The following is a 16,422-nucleotide window of genomic DNA, read 5'->3' on the forward strand; positions in this document are numbered from 1 at the left end:
AGCTGAAGCTATATCATCCAGAATTGGTGTGGTGAGCTGTGTGTTGACCCCACTAAATGGGATGAGGCTGTGGTCCAACAAGCTTTCTAACCTCAGTTTATGGCTGAGTTGCAAATTGTAATGCTGTGTGTAGGCACCTTGACTGAGACACCACTGTCAAAGCAGTGCAGTGTTATAGATCACTGAAAACAGTTGCTTTAAATCTAGATACTGATGCCTTTACCTAGTTCTACTCCTGTTCCTGTTGTGGAAATTGTTAACCCATAGCTCTGTGAGTAATCGGAAAATGGAGGCAAGTATAAGTATCCTTGTTTTAAAATAGAGAAATGAGTTGACCCAAAATCATGCTGCATATTTGGGACAGAGCCAAGAACCTGGATCTTGATTGGAAGGCCAGTGCTGTCTTGGGCTGCTCTCTTTGCCTGTGCTCGTTACAGCTTTCGTAGGTTGCTGGTCTCTGTGGCTCCTGTTCTGCTTGAATATTTTCCCTGGTTTGATATCAGGAGAGTTGTCCAGGAAGATGAGGAGGGTCTGTTGGTGGAATTCTTTGAGAGACCTGGATTTGCTTCCTTGACTTCTTCTGTGACCTGGACTAAGTCACCCAATCTTGTCTGTGCTATCAGTCCAATCCTTAAAGGAGCTATAGTAGCCTTTGCCTTACCCTTGCTTCCCTGAGTATTAACTTTCAGTACTCACGGAAATATTGAAAGGATAAATGGAGCAAAGCGTGTAATGCTTTCAGATTCCACAGTATTCAGGACTATATGTACTTCAGAAGTAGTAAAGGACAGCTCCAGAAACTCACTGCCTGTTTGACTGAGGCTGCTGTAAAAATGATGTGTCCAGCTTCTAGAGAAATACCTTTTCCTTAACACCGATCTACTGGAGAGAGCGTTCTGTCTTTGCTGTGAGGCTTGATGCATCAGCAGCAATGGGAGCTTTAGGCATTATAACAGAAAGGTTGCAAGAGGATGTGTTGGCATGTGTTCTTACATAGGTGAGCACATATTTTCTGGGAGGTTCACTGGTATAATCCCAAGACATATAATAAGAGTGCAATTACAAAAGCACTGCACACCCTTCTCGGCTTATTGCGAGTCTGAGGCATCAAACTATGGTTTGTAAAGTTTGTCAGAAGTCCTGTAATTCTAACTGTGATACAGCTTTAGATCCAGCTGACTGAAACGTTTGCTGAAGCCATAAAAGAAACTTGTTTCTCTTTGACACTCTGCTCCTGTGAAAGCCAAAAAGTGGACTGAAATCCATCTTCAAATGGGATCTTTCCCTCGATGTATGAATGTGGCTAGTTTGGCTAGTGAGGCAGAACATGGAGATTGTGCAGTGTGGCAGACTTACCACCGAGTTTTTCACTCTGTTATGCCATTGTCTTCTGCAGCTGTGAGAACATTCAGCCTTTTATTGAGGAATTTCTACAGATCTTCACTTCGGTGCTTCAGGAACGGAGGTGAGTCTGCCTGAAAGAGGCCCAAGGGGCGGGTCAGCTTGCCTTCCTCTTCTATGCTTTACAACAAAATTGTCTGAGACGTTATTACGAGGCATTATGATGCATTTGGGAGTTAGAAATCGTTCTAACTAGTTGGGAGAACTGCTGTGAGAGGATTTCAGACTGCAGTACAGACTTTATTGTAAAGGTGAGGAGGATGTTGCATGGTGCTGGAGAATGTTATTCTTCGCTCTCTTTAATCCAGGCTTTCAAAGTGGACGATAGCCATTAGCCATGAGCTACCCTGACAAGTTAGGCTTATTACTAATCTCTGCTTTTCAACTGGAGTGACCAAACCAGAAACATATTAAGTGCTAATGCTGAAGGTGGGAAGTGAGTAAGTGGCATAAGTGGGAATTTGATCTTGTCCTCCAGACGATGCTGTCATTCTGCTCATCTTCAAGTCATAAACCATATTTTCTCTGTAGTCCAGCACTGGGTTACAGGTCTCAGCATCATGAGGCGTGTCACAGCTGGCTCTGATGCCATGGGGGGAAGCATTGCTGCAGTATAATGGGGGTAAATCAGACATGGCAATCCATGCTGGAATCCAGTGTTGGATGAGAAGTCACACATATTTGTACCTGAGCAGTGGGGAACTCAAAGTGGCATGGCAGGGAGGGTAGTGGGTGACAGGTCTGCTGGTAATTTGAGTTTGACTGATTAAACTTGGTTCTGCGTTTTCAGGTTTCTCCGTGACTATGATGAGCTGTTTCCTGTTGAGGATGATATCAGTCTGCTTCAGCAAGCATCCTCCACGCTGTATCCTTTGCTGTTGCCTTGGGGTTTTGCAGACCTGGCTGCTCTTAAATTCCTTCACGCAAGTGGCATTTCCAGTGTTGCTGCCTCTGGTTCAGCTGCATGACTGGCAGTGAGTGATGAAAAGTTCTCTTGTAAAAAAATAAAGGGGGAATGTTAATGTAGACACAGGCTTGGGAGTCACTGAAAATTGCATAGTTCCTTCAAGGTGAGGTCTGAATATGTGCATCTAGAAATGTCCTTAATGCTGTCCTCTCAGAGATGAGACCAGGACAGCCTATATCCTCCAAGCAGTGGAAAGTGCATGGGAAGGGGTAGACAGGAAAAAACCACAAGTCCTTAAAGATCCAACACCACCAGCAGCATCTAACGGAGCATCAGCAGTAGTGCAGAGCACTGCTGAGGACATGGAAGAGCTCGGGGCTGCGTATGTGTCAGAGGATGAGGTGAATAGAGCTGTGTGGATAGGACTGGGTTCTGCTCTTTCTGCTTCATCTGTGAAGAGAGGATTGGTTTGCCTGGGTTTGGGGATTACGTGAGAGTCTCATTTCTGACCTTTGCCAGATTTCAGTGCAGCCCCATGTGCCTTATGAAATGAGACACAAAGCTGCACCTGAATCCCAGCTTTATCTTTGAGCAAACTGCTTCTAACTCGCCTTGGCTTGGGTTTCCTCTTGCTATTTAAATTTATTCCTCTTCTATTTAAATATTGTGCTTCATGACTGTAGTTAATTTGCATATTTTTTTAATGTACAGTTCATGTGTTATTTGAGGAAAGGATTCTCCAGAGTATCCTTGCTGATTCCGGGACTGACAAAAGTAGTTGTGTGCCCAAGTCTGTGACATAGACCTTGTGTACTTTAAACAACTTACTTTATTCCTCTCTTTTTTGTCTTCAGTCTCTGACTTCTTTGTGTTTGAATTCTGTTCCTTTCCCCTTCTTAATGAGCCTACCTGCCATCACGAGCTGCTGTCTCTCTCCAGTAATGCCCCCAATTCTGTTTGGTATGTGCAGTGTGCCGGTGCAGCTGCTGCGCCCATTGCCAAGGTGTCAGGGGTGGAGCTGGACTCCCTCATCTCTCAAGTGAAAGACCTGCTGCCAGACCTTGGTGAGGGCTTCATCCTGGCCTGCCTGGAAGAGTACAGTTACAACACCGAACAAGTCATCAACAACATTCTAGAAGATAAATTGGTGCCATACTTGGATAAGCTGGACCGGACAATGCGAAGGTGTGGGACAGCTTCTGGCATGGCTCTGATGCCTTGTTTGCCTGTCTGTTTGTTGAAGGTTTGACTCTTGTAGAGCTCTAAGATGTTGCATGTGCATTTTCTTGGGGTAGATAGCTGCAGTGAGAGCTTCTCATTGCCACTTCCCCTCACAGTGTCCCTGCAGAGAACTGCAACACTCACTGTTCAGTGTTTCAGTTGAGCAGAGGTTGGGTTGTGTTTTGTGATGGGAGGACAAAAATACTTGTGCATTAAACACTCAAATTAGAACTGTTAAAATTCCACTGTGGGGACATGGCCTAAGCCTGGGCTGGGCAATAGAAATGTGTTACCTTCAAAAGGTTTATTTTGCTGCAGAGGACAGGGTCAGAGGTGTTAAAATCCCAGCTGGCCTGCAGGGAAGGGCATTTTCAAAGGAACTAATTCAGCTGAAATTAAACCTACAGGGTCAAATGCAGTATCTGAAAGGCTGCTGTTTTGTGAATGAAGGTAAACCAGAGAGAGATTGGAAATTGTAATTTAGATTCATTTTTCTCTACCCTATGACAGACGTGCCAGGCTTTGGCTTTCTTCTCTGGGTTGTACATGGGATGTAGGGTTTATAGCTGCCAGTGGAATTGAGTTGTTTTAGTTTGTCTGGAGCTGCTCGTGTGTGTTTGTGCTGCAACAGCAGTTTCTGACTGAGTGTCGGGATGTGAATGTGCTGTTTGTTCACATTTCATGGAGGAACGGGCAGGCTGTCTCATTGTTGCATTAAAAAAGGAAAGCATCTTTATCAGAAAAATAATGTTAAAAAAAAAATCTTAGTTTTGCAACAATCTTCACTCTTTCACAGTCAGATCTGCTGACTTTGGCACAAATGATGTAGGGTGGCCTTTTGGGAAGGTTGGGGATTTTTTCTGTGAAGCCAGCAGTTACAGAAGATAGAGTTGGATGGGTTTGTTTTTTTTTTTCCTGTCTTTTGCATTTTGAAACAAAACTGCCAGTTCAATAGCAAAGGTAGAATTTTGATGGCTGCTGATTTTAGAAAGGAGCACAACATCATTTCCAGATGCCCAGCTGAGCTAACAGCACCAACAAAATGAATGTAAAAATAACGGTCTTTTGACTTACAAGTTGAACAAATGTAAACCTGGAACCCTGAGAAAGAATTCAGAAGGAACCATAGGGAGATAAATATCCTGAAATCAACAGCAGCAAATTATTGGGATTTTTTCCAGCATGTAATTCATCATAGTTAGTGCTTGGCTTTACTGAGTCATGGTTGTGAGACAGGGCAGTCTGCTGAATACTCCATGCTCCTGGACAGTTTCACTTATTCTTAAACAAACAGAAGAATTTTCTTTTTGCTTTCTGTCAGTTGCTTTGGTTTCCCCACAGAGACAAGGCACAGGCTCTGAAGCTTATCTTAGACCACCGTCATGTAGTGGTCGTGCATGTACTATAGTGCAGCTGTGAAATGAAGGAACAGCCATCCATGGCCCAGTCAGCCAGCACCACAAAGAGGATCTTGGCATGCTGTGGGTGACTTTGAGACTGATAAAGAATAAACCGAGGTCTTAGGAAGGAGAGGACTTGATCTTCCTCAGTTTACCTTTGTCTAGACCCTTTGTTTAGGGTCTGGAGCACAAGTGTGCTGAGTTCCCTTGTGGCTGAGGGAACTGGGGGTGTTGAGCCTGGAGAAAAGGAGGCTGAGGGGAGACCTTGTGGCTCTGTGCAAGTCCCTTGGAGGAGGGTGGAGAGAGGTGGGGGTGGGTCTGTTCAACCAAGGACCAAGGGACAGGACAAGAGGAAATGGGCTCCAGTTGTGGCCAGGGCAGTTGAGATGGGATGTGAGGAAGAGTTTTGGATGTGATGAAGAATTTCTTTGCTGAAAGGGTTCTGAGGCATTGGAAGGGGTTGCCCAGGGCAGTGGTGGAGTCCCCATCCCTGGAGGGATTGAAGAGTCGTGTAGACACAGTGCTGAGGGACATGGGTTAGTCAGGGACTGGTCAGTGTTGGGTTCATGGTTGGACTCCATGATCTTAAAGGGCTTTTCCAATCCAGGTGACTCTGGGATTCTCTGTGATTCTGTGTTTATTCTCTCTGTCTCTTTCTTTTTTCCCAGGCAGCTGAAGCCAGACCCGACTCCTCTGGTCACTTCTCGCTATAATGTTTTCCAGAACGATGAGTTTGATGTTTTCAGTAGGGATTCAGTGGATGTTTCTCGGATACAGAAAGGCAAGCGGTGAGTATTGTGTGCCTTGTCTGTCAGAAGGAATAAATAAATACCTGTGAACCTGCAAATTTATTTCTCCTACAAACCTCCTGCAGGAATTTGCTGGCAGAGGGTAAGGCTTACCAGAAATGTTTCCAACGTGTTTCTTCTGTTTCTCTGGGAAAGTAAAATGAATTATTATTAGAGGGTTAGTTTCAGGTAGTGTTTTTCCTAATTGGCTTTCTTCTGTATGCTGCCAGAGTTTGCTCTGCCAAGACAGTTTGTAATGTTGGGCTCTTGCTTCTTCGTATTAATGTGAAACTTGTACTGAACAAGAAACTTTGAAAAGCAACCTTCTCTATGAGTCTGGGATTGTGAGTCAGAACTGAGAACAAATAATGATTTGGTTTAGATCCAAGTGAAGCTTCAATATCCATCTACTTCAAAATCTGATAACACTCAGTGGCTTAGACTGCTTTTGTTGTTCCTGCTGCTGTCAGCTTCCTGCAGAAGGGCATTTCCTTTGATTTATGCCCAGTTGGGCGTGTTGTGCTGTGCCAGGCTCCATGCAAGTTTAGGTGAGGGCATTGCCCTGCTGGCTCCTGTTGAAGTCAACTGTGTCTCTTTAATACGGTTGATTTATTTCAGATGCTTTTTATACACTTCCTCTAACTAACCCAGTCTGATCTTTATGTTGGTATGTTTATGTTTTCCAGGGAGATCTTATAGCAGCCTTCCAATACCTGAAGGGGCTACAAGAAAGCTGGGGAGGGACTTTTCATAAGGGCAGTTAATGACAGAACAAGGGGAAATGGGTTTAAGCTGAAAGAGGGGAGGTTTAGATGAGATATTAGGAAGAAGTTCTTCACTGTGAGGGTGGTCAGACACTGGAACAGGTTGCCCAAGGAAGTTGTGGTTGCCCCCTCCCTGGAAGTGTTCTCGGCCAGGTTGGATGAGGCTTTGAGCAACCTGGTCTAGTGGAAGGTGTCCCTGCTGATGGCAGGGGGGTTGGAACTGGATGAGCTTTAAGGTCCCTTCCAATCCAAACCATTCTATGATTCTATGTATTTACCCAGAATATAAATAAAAGTTTGACTGGAGATTGAGCCACATTACCCTGTGAGCTCCCAGTTAAGGTTTTGGTTGCAAGGCCGCATCAAACTTTCAGGAAAAAATCACTTTTTTCCAGTGACCCAAAGTCCAGTTGAACAACTTTTCAGCAGCACTGCTGTTGTGCTTACATTGGCTCAGCCAGGCAAGAAAATAATTTCTTTCTGGCCAAGACAATGACTTTGGAAGTGTCCACAGCTAAGCAATCACAGGCACAACCTCTCTCCTTTCTCCTCATCATGTTGCCTTGCTCAGAGTGCCGGCAGGAGCCTTGTGCACATGCGCCCTTGCTCTTCTCCCACCTCCCCAAAGTTCTGTGCGTGTGGGTGGCTGCTGCAGCGGCTGGACCAGGCCAGAGAGCACTGTCTGAGTTCAGCACAGGGCACCCAGCACATGGAATAACCCTGCTGGGAGCTCCCTCTGCAGATCACTTTACAGAGCTTTGAAAGTTGTAAGTCATCTCTGAGCTGGGTTGGCAGGCCCTGCTCCCATGGCGCTGTCCTCCTGCTGCTGCCGGGGAGCCTGTGTCTTCTCTCCAGTGGGAACATCGCTCCTTGAGAAAGCTGTCATCTCTTCTGCTGTCCTGTTAGGTGACCTCTTGGGATTATCCTCTTACTGCTGCTGTTCCTGGTGTCTCTTGGCCTCCCTCAGGCTACGTCTTTATTTTGAAACAGTTCTTACACTGAGAACACTCTCTCTGCAGGACTCCAGACATGTTCCTTATGTTTTGAGTGGTTTTTAAAACCTGGAGGTAACTAGCTGGGATCAGCAGTGTACACCCTATGCCCAGAGTTGACCATATCTAACTAAACCAAAGTACCTTGTTCTCTAGGATTTAACATTCAAAACTCCATAAATATGAAGAGTGTGTCTTTTCAGCACTAAAAGTGCAACTTCCTCAGTAGTCCTTGTTCCACAAGCAAGAAACCTGATGCTTCACCCAAACATCTGGGTAACAGGGTTTTCCTACCTTAGTTTGAGATCTGCTTTGGATTTGAATTGTATCAATATATCTTTTTTATCCCCCCCCCCTCCTTCTTAAAATCTTTTACTCAGCAAATTCTTGTGTTTAGAGTGGTGTTCCTGCCTGGGCATGATGTTGCAATAGTGCTTTGAGAGCCAAATCAGGTTGGGTCCCATTGTGCTAGCTGCTCTGTGGGTAAGTGTAAGCACTTTGGGGCAGGGACTGTTAATGTGAAGGAGAAAGCCACACCAGGAGAGGAACAAGCACGAGGAAATAGACATATGAGCATATACATGATTCTTTGCTGATCCTGAAAAGTGATCTCACCTGCCTCTGCCTGTCCAGCCATAATTACTAGCTGAATCTGACTCCTGAAGTCAGAGCATGTCCTGAATTCCATGGGACTAGAGGAGTTATCCCACTGTTTTTCCTGGAATTGGTGCCTGAAACATTTTATTGCAGCTCTTCTGCAGTCATCAGACCAGCTCAACAGGAAACAATTATCCAATACTTAGTTCAGTCTCATGCTGAATACCAACAGGAGATGTGATCCCAGCCTAGGTATGTGTGAACTGACCACAGGCTCTGTAGGGCATTTTGCAGCTATGTGCAGCCATGGAACAGAGTGAGTCACGTTGGAGAGGGGCACCACATCCATCTGGCATGTTCCTTTGGTTTGAGATTCTTAATGAAAATCAGGCTGCTTCCATCACTCCCCCAGTGCTGGCTAACGTGTCACACGAGTCTCTCGAGTCACTGACAGGCTGCCTTGGATGGGATCTTTCTCTGAGAATATCCCAATTCCAAGTAGATCACTGATGCATGTGCCTCCTCGACTGTGAGGGCTGCAGGTTGTCCTGTGAATACCTGGCAGTGGAATCCCTCGCTGCTTTGCTGTAAGCATATAATTGACTGGTCTGAATAATGGGACTTCAAAGAGTTGATGCTTGTGCAACTTGAGACACAGCATCTCAGCAGCTGCTTTTTAATACCTCCATCAAAATCCTACTTCTTGGTCTTCCCTTCTTTAAAATGACTGTGATTTACTTGCCTCCTAAATTTTTTTCTTGAATTCTACATGCAGTGCTTTGAGAGGTTGGATCAGAATCACTAGTCTGCTCTGGTTTGTTCTTTTCATTTTTAGTTGTGCTTATTCTAATCCTTACTTGCTGCACTGATAATTTATTTTTTTGCTCTCCCCATCTACATTCATATTTTGTATCTCACATTTATCAGCTGAGGTTCTGGACTATGGGAACACACGTGTCCATGCAGCAGTTACTCTACTGCAGCCCTGGTCCATGATTTGCAGCTGTGCGTGCTACCGCAGTGAGCCGATACTGCAGCAGGGTGTTAGAGGGCACTCCGGGCCTCCCAGAGCGTCTCGTAGACTGGAGTCTTAGCTTCACCACTCAAGATTCACAGGACTTCTTGTCTTATTTGGATCTTGGCTGAATTTCAGCTTGAGTATAATTGCATTTGGCCTCCTGTAAGAGCTTCCTTTCTGTCTCAAATGACAGTGGCAGGCTCCAATTCCTGTTCTTGTCTGCAGTGTGATCTTGCTGAGCTTCTGTTTAAAAATGACTTTGTTCCAAGCCAGGAGTGGCTGTTTTTAGTAGCCAAACAGCCCTGTTATAAATCAGAGGGGAAATAGGTAGGCTTAAGTAGAGCTTGTGGAGCTTGAGATGAGACTTTGGTTGCTTCAGCTTCCACTTACTAACAGGAAAAAAAAAAAAGTAACTTCTAGAGAAGATCTTGACACTGCCTTTCTGTGTCTGCCTCTCTGTTTCCATGCTGTGGAGTGCAGGAGGGAGAAGGACACGACCAGGAGTTTGCTGAATGACAAACGTCTGGTTGCTGAGCAGAAGGAACGCTACAGCCAGTACAGCGTGGTTGTGGAGGAGATCCCTGTGCAGCAAGGAGAAGGTCAGCTCTACAAGGAGGACTATGAGGACGAGTATGATGACACTTACGATGGAAACCAAGTGGGCGCAAACGATGCTGACTCGGATGATGAGCTGATCAGTAGGAGGTAGGTGCTGTGGCTTCAGCGAATGGCAGGTCGGTGGGAGTTGCTGCCTGGAGCTGTCTGGCTCACACAGACCTTTCAACGCTGGCTTTTGGCTTCGTTTCTCAATGAGGACGTGCCTGCTTCAAACCACCCCTTTTCCTGCTGCTGCTGTTCTCTGTAACATGCCAGGAGGGAGATTTGGGTCTCTCTCTTCCTGCAGGTAGGGAGCGTTGACGTGACATGCACCCAGGATGTTCTCAGCCTTCCACTTTCTGTGTCTGCAGGACTTGCCTCAACTAATCAACAAACCCAAGAGGGGAATTTGCCATTGTGTTGAAACCTACACTCAGCAGTGCTTCTGCTTGTAGAAAACTATCCTGCAGTGAGGGAAAAATGAGCTATCCTGAATAATCAGGATTGAGTGTAGCTGGGCAATGTAAAATGGCTGGTTAGCAAAGGAAGACTTCAAAATTTGGGGAACTATACAACTGGACTTCTCCTTGCCAATCCCCTCTGACATCTGGGAGTGCTGACACCTGGAGTTCAGTCCTTGATGGACTGCACAGCTCTCTCCACAACAACTGACAGCTGGAGGCAATTAGTTTTTAGGAAGCAAAGGGTTAGTTGGGAATGAGGGTTGTAGAATATTTATTTTAGGAATACGAGCTAGAGATAGAAAACACACATGTTAAAAGCTAGTTTAACATTTCTGAAAGTGGCCTTTTAAATTCTGGTGTGTTATGAAGATGTCACCATTTCCACCCTCAAACCAAAGTGCATCTTTGGGGTTCCTTTGTACCTTTTGCCTTTTTTTTTTTTCCTCTCCATTCCTAAAGCACAGTGAGGCTTCAATTTAAATCCTTTTTGTGGTTTGCCTGTTAACAGTGTGGCACTCAGGTCTTCTCCCCTATTTCAGGTGCTCAGCGCTCACTGCTCCTAGAGAGGCAGCAGGCACCATTAGTGGATGTTACCAATGAAAACCAGATCTATGGGTTTGAAGTAACAAAGGCTTTTCTGGTTTTACATTTATTTCTTTGATCTTTCTCGATCTGAATTCCAACAGAGTTAAGCGCACACACACACACACATTTATATACAAAGAAGAGCCGTAGGCATGTGGTAAATTCTGCCTCCACCCCCCCCCAGGCCCTTTCCTGCTCTGTGTGTTCAGGGTGATTCATAAAGCCTGATGGATTTCTCCAAGTATTTCCCCCAGTATGAAACTGGGGCACAGCGATGAAATTGGGGCTCCATGGATAAGCAGTGCCAAGGCACAGAGGTTCTGGAGCACAGCACTCTCTGAGCATTAATGTTCCTATTCTGAGTTTGAGAGTTTTTCTTTGTACACTCCTACCTGATGCCGAGTGGCTGTGCCTGGATCCCCTTCTTCCAGAGGAAGCAGTTGGTTCCTTGGAGAAATTCCTTGTTGAGGTTTCAGGTTTTTCCTGACCTGCTCCTTTTTTTAAACTATGATTATTTTCAGTAACATAGTGTTCATAGTGAGCATTCCCCAGTGAGGAACATGTGTTTGGTAATTGCCTGTAGTAAATGCGTCATTAGTTACTGGGCCTCTTTTTTTATTTTATTTTCTCTTCAGGAAAAGCAGCAAGTCCATGAAATTTGTAGATTCTTCTTTTTAAGACATAAGATGCAAACAAAAAAAAGGATATGCTGTTCAGTGAGACATTTGTGGCTCTTCATTGCTGACTGACTGTTTCTGTCTTAATTCTCAGGCCGTTCACAATTCCTCAGGTCTTGAGACCTAAAGGACAGGAGGAAGCACAGGAGGAAGAGGAAGAAGATGAAGAGGAGGAGGAGGAAGCTGAAAAGGAAAGAACAAAGGTGACATTTAGTTTGTGGTTGGAGTTTTACCATGTGTCTGACCTGCTTCACCTGCAGAGTGGTGTGGAGCAGATTTCTTCTTTCAGAGGGTGAATCTTTTAGCAGTAGCAGAGACTGAGCTGCTTTTCAAAGAGACAACTTCTGTGCTTTGCTGGACAGTGAAATGTCCCCTGAGCTCTCCGCTGCTTCCCTCAGCAGTGACTGGAGCAATGACTCCTACTCTGTGCAGAGGTTTCATCTCCTTTATTCCATAGACAGATGATGCCAGCAGAACACTTTGAGGGTCACTAGTGCTGTTATCATGGATATACTGGAAATAGTGACATCGATGGTGTTGCTGCCAGGTTTCATGTTTAGGGTCACTGGCACCAATCTTGCTGGCTCAACCAGAAGAGATCATAGAATCCCAGACTGGTTTGGGTTGGGAGGGACCTTAAAGCTCATCCAGTCCCAACCCCCCTGCCAGCAGCAGGGACACCTTCCACTAGACCAGGTTGCTCAAAGCCTCATCCAACCTGGCCGAGAACACTTCCAGGGAGGAGCAGCCACAGCTTCTCTGGGCAACCTGGGACACTGTCTCATCACCCTCACACCAAACAATTTCTTCCTCACATCTCAGCTCCATCTCCCCTCTGCCACTTTCAAGCCATCACCCCTTGTTCTGTCACTCCCTGCCCTTGGCCAAAGTCCCTCCCCAGCCTTCCTGGAGCCCCTTCAGGTACTGGGAGGCCACTAGAAGGTCTCCCTGGAGCCTTCTCTTCTCCAGGCTGAACAGCCCCAACTCTCTCAGCCTGTCCTCACAGCAGAGCTGCTCCAGCCCTCGCATCATCCTGGTGGCCTCCTCTGCACTGGCTCCAGTAGGTCCATGTCCTTGTGCTGTTGGTGGCCCCAGCACTGGAGGCAGCACTGCAGGTGGGGTGTCAGGAGAGGGGAGCAGAGGGGCAGAATCCCCTCCCTCGACCTGCTGGCCACACTAAACCAGATAAAGAGCAATGAGTTGACTCTGTTCCATGGTCCAACAGAATCATCTCCTGCTCCAGCCTTTTGCGTGCTGCTGCTGGATTTACTGACCTCTCTCCCTTCTTCCCGGGGTAGGACCATTTTGTGCAGGACCCAGCTGTACTGCGGGAGAGAGCTGAAGCCAGGCGGCTGGCTTACCTTGCGAGGAAGGGGTGAGTAATCATCTCCCTCTGCACAGAGGAAATGTGACTGCAGTTAGCAGGTGTTTTGCTGCTGACTGGAATTGTTGAGGGTGTTACTGTTCCTGAACATTCCTGTAGGTCAGGGTCACCATCACAGTGGTGTGAACTTCTTCACCCAACTCTTACTTCACTGCTGGTTGTTCTGCCCCATCCAACACGTAGGCTTGTCCCTGTATCAAGCAGCAGAACCCTGTGTGAAGTAGGATCTTGGAGAGCACGGCTTCTCAGGGCCTGAACAGCTCCCAGGGGGGTTGGGGATGGTTTAACAGCTGACAGACTCAATGTGTAGAAGGAGGCAGTCACTGGGTGAGTGATGCTGGTGCTCAGCTGCTGCAGAAGCCCCTGCAGAGCTGGGCTGAGCTGAGGCTCGAGGCTGATGGCTCAGCTCCTCACACCCCGAGTGCTGGTTGTGATGTTGTTGTTCTGTGTGCTCCAGGCACAAGCACGACGGCTCCGCTGTCGTGGGGAACGCAAAGGGCCATGGGCAGAACCGGGAAACGGTGCAGGAACGGAGGAAGAAGGAAGCAAATAAAAGCACAAGAGCCAACCACAACCGCCGAGTGATGGCTGACAGGAAGCGGAACAAAAGCATGATTCCCTCCTGAGAGCCTCTCCCTGCAGGTGCTGCAGCCTCCCCAGTCCCCTGCTCAGGAGGAAGCAGTTGTGCTCTGTTCCCTCAGCGCTCCCCTCGCTCCGGGGGCTGGATGTTGTGGTTCAATACCTGGCACTTCGGCTCACGTGGAATTGCCCACCCTGGGGGAGGGCTGCCCTGTTCACGGGAGGGAACTGCCCTGCAGACAGACCCTGAGTGCTCTTCAGTTTGTACAGACACGGTGTGCGTGGCGGTGAGCTGCGCCCTGACGCATCGGCCAGGCTGCACCAGCTGCCTCTGCCTCTCCTTTCCTTTTGTATTATTTATAATTCTCCAAATTTTATTTTCCTACTGGCTCCTCTCACCCTCTCTGCAACTCAAGCACGATTCCAGGCTGGGCAGAGGGCAGCTCGGACAGCAAGGCTGCCCTGGAACAGCCCCCCCAGCTTCCTGCTCCTCTGAGCTGCCTTCTCCTGAAGTGCAGCTTGAAGGCTGATCGGAAAACGCCTGGGCTGTTCCCGTTGCCCACGAGCCCACAGGAGTTCAGGTGAATAAGCCCTTATCATAAATTTCTGTCCCTTGAGTGAGGCGTGTGAAAACAGAATGTGCAAATAAATGATTTAAATCTTTTAGTTGGTGTTTTAAGCTCTTAGGCACCGTATTGATCTTGAACTTGGAGGAACCTCAACAAGCTTTTACCCTGCTGTGCCTGCAGGCAGCAAAATTCAGTTGCTGGGTTGTGTTGGTTCAGGGTAATGAGATCCAGCCACAGCCACCGACACTAAAATACTTGAAAATCAGGATCAAGTCATCCTAAGCACGATGATGGTGGTATGGAAATTGGAGTTGAAGGCAGCAGGGACAGAGTCCCTGGGGAGCTGCCTCCTCAATAACCACTTGTCACACTCTGTGAAGCAGAACTGCCCTGATCACTGTGTTAGTGGCTGGAGCTCATAGTAAACAGCAGTTTGTAGTTGCTGAAAGCACAGAAACTACTTCTCCTGAGGGCTGGCTCTTGGTACGGAGCTGTTCCCCGGGCAGGGAGACACACAAATTACTGAGCTGACTTTGTAACCTGTTTGTAAGGTGCTTGGGTGCTGCAGCAGTGGCTGTGCCTGGGCGAGCCTGGACTGTCTGCCAGCAGCCCGGGGTACAACTGTTCCAGTCGCTGTTGGCGTGGGGCATTAGCACGTTCTCCAAGTGCTGTCCCCAGCGTGGAAATCAACGTTCAGGTAAACAATGAGGCTTTGCTGGGTTCATCTGCTCCGAGCACCATCTCCACACCACCACGCTCGGTGCCTCTGGTTGTCATCGTGTGCTGAGCGAATCAGCAGTGGGGTCTGTAGTGCTGGAGCTCCTGTTCCGGGATAAACCCAGCACCACCTTCCACTTCCCAGCACCGCAGGAGCGAGTGGGCACTGAGCCCTGTGGGCAGTGAGCCCTGTGGGCAGTGAGCCCTGCCTGGTTTTTACGCAGCAGGCAGGGACTGTGGGGCGGTGTGATCAGTGCTGCCGCCAACACTCTGCTGGGGCTGTTTTCAGAAGGTGCAGAAGTCATCGTTGGGCAAAGAGGATGAAGTTCTGAGTGTCTAAACCCCTGAGGACAAGGCAGAGGAAAAAGGGAATTACATTTACCAGCTTCTCCAAATCCACTGTTGAGGGAAATCACCTGCTGGGAGAACTAACTCTGCTCTTCTCTAGCTACTGCTTGGACTCACACCTTCATCTACTCTCTGCCCATCTGCTCCAGGGCTGTCTCCCCCTTTCTAATACTGGATTCATCTTTAGTTCTTGCTTTTAAGAAGCTGCAAATCTCCATCACCTGCTCAGCGTAGCGCGAAGCCATCAGCACTGCAGAGAGAGCTGGTAGTAAAGCAGGCGGCCTTACACCGTCCGAGGTGAGCCCCAGAAAGCTTCAACTGCTCCTCTTCAAAGCACCTCTGTAAAAGCACAGCTGGGGCTGAGAGCTACACTTGGTTTTTTTTTCTCCAAAAACAAAAGCACAATGGCTTTTAAGTCCTCTTTGTGTTCTTGAGTAAATGTTTTACTCCTGACACCTTTTTGTAAAGCTAATAAAGCTTCTTTCATTAGCACTGGCTCTAATTTGCTCTGCCTCATCCAGTAGTGAGAATAGAGTGGGGCGGGAGATGGGGCTCGTGGGCTGGGAGAGAGGGAAGGGGGGGAAGAGCAGGAGGCACTCAGCCAGATCCTCCTCCAGCCACCCGAGAGCCCAGGGGAGTGGACTGAGTTGTTACCCCAGCATGTACCTGAGCAGCCCCTGTGAGGAAGGATGTTTGAAGAACAGAGGTGGGCTCTTCACTGAGGAGAGGATTGCTCCTTCCCCTCTGCCAGCGGCCTCTTCTCCTGTCTCAGCAGCTCCCCTGTGCCAGGAAGGTTCCACACGACAGCTCTGCCCCGCAAGGCGCTGCAGGACCCAGCAGGCACAAGAGTAGCTGGGAAAGATCCACATCCCGTGTCAGCAGGTTTTTGTACTGGGTCTGGCTGGGATGGAGTTAATTTTCCCCACAGCAGCCCTCAGAGCGCTGTGTTTTGTATCAGTAGCTGGAAAGGTGCTGATAACAGCCCAGTGTTTGGTCACTGCTGAGCAGTGCTAGCACAGCACCAAGGCTGGCTCTCCAACATCATCCCCCTGGTTGGCTGCGGGTGGGGAAGCTCTTGGGAGGGGACTCAGCCAGGACAGCTGACCCAGACTGACCAGAGGGATACTCCATCCATATGATGTCTGCTCAGAAATAAAAGCAAGGAACGGAGGGGAAAGGCAGGGCATTTGTTATTGACGTTTTACCTCTGGGGTAACCGCTATGTGTAAGAAGCCCTGCCTCCCAGGAAGTGGCCAGACATCGCCTGCTGATGGGAAGTAGAGAATAAATATTCTGTTCTTTCGCTTTGTTTCTATTAAGCTGCCTTTTGTCTCAACCCACGAGTTTGGGGTTTTTGTTCCATCTCATTTTCTCCCCTCCCCACCCTGCTGAGGAGGGGGCTGATAGAGCAGCT

General features: G+C 47.7%; 1 protein-coding gene across 5 annotated transcripts in view; it reads left to right on the forward strand.

The window, feature by feature from the left end:
* ASCC2 (activating signal cointegrator 1 complex subunit 2) overlaps window positions 1–13,421 on the forward strand; it is a 25,849-nt gene extending 12,428 nt beyond the window's left edge. For 4 of the 5 annotated variants that reach the window (XM_010165793.1, XM_029084446.1, XM_029084447.1 and 1 more), the window contains 10 exons: window positions 1,397–1,465; window positions 2,192–2,266; window positions 2,523–2,709; window positions 3,279–3,493; window positions 5,598–5,717; window positions 9,569–9,793; window positions 11,506–11,614; window positions 12,405–12,407; window positions 12,710–12,786; window positions 13,253–13,421. In XM_010165793.1, coding sequence (XP_010164095.1) covers window positions 1,397–1,465; window positions 2,192–2,266; window positions 2,523–2,709; window positions 3,279–3,493; window positions 5,598–5,717; window positions 9,569–9,793; window positions 11,506–11,614; window positions 12,405–12,407; window positions 12,710–12,786; window positions 13,253–13,421 — 1,249 coding nt within the window. The remainder of the gene's footprint in view (window positions 1–1,396; window positions 1,466–2,191; window positions 2,267–2,522; window positions 2,710–3,278; window positions 3,494–5,597; window positions 5,718–9,568; window positions 9,794–11,505; window positions 11,615–12,404; window positions 12,408–12,709; window positions 12,787–13,252) is intronic. The other variant, XM_029084445.1, reaches the window with a different exon arrangement.
* The last annotated feature ends 3,001 nt before the right edge of the window (window positions 13,422–16,422 follow it).

Source organism: Antrostomus carolinensis, unplaced genomic scaffold (assembly GCF_000700745.2).
Source record: "Antrostomus carolinensis isolate BGI_N321 unplaced genomic scaffold, ASM70074v2 scaffold4864, whole genome shotgun sequence".
NCBI lineage: Eukaryota > Metazoa > Chordata > Aves > Caprimulgiformes > Caprimulgidae > Antrostomus > Antrostomus carolinensis.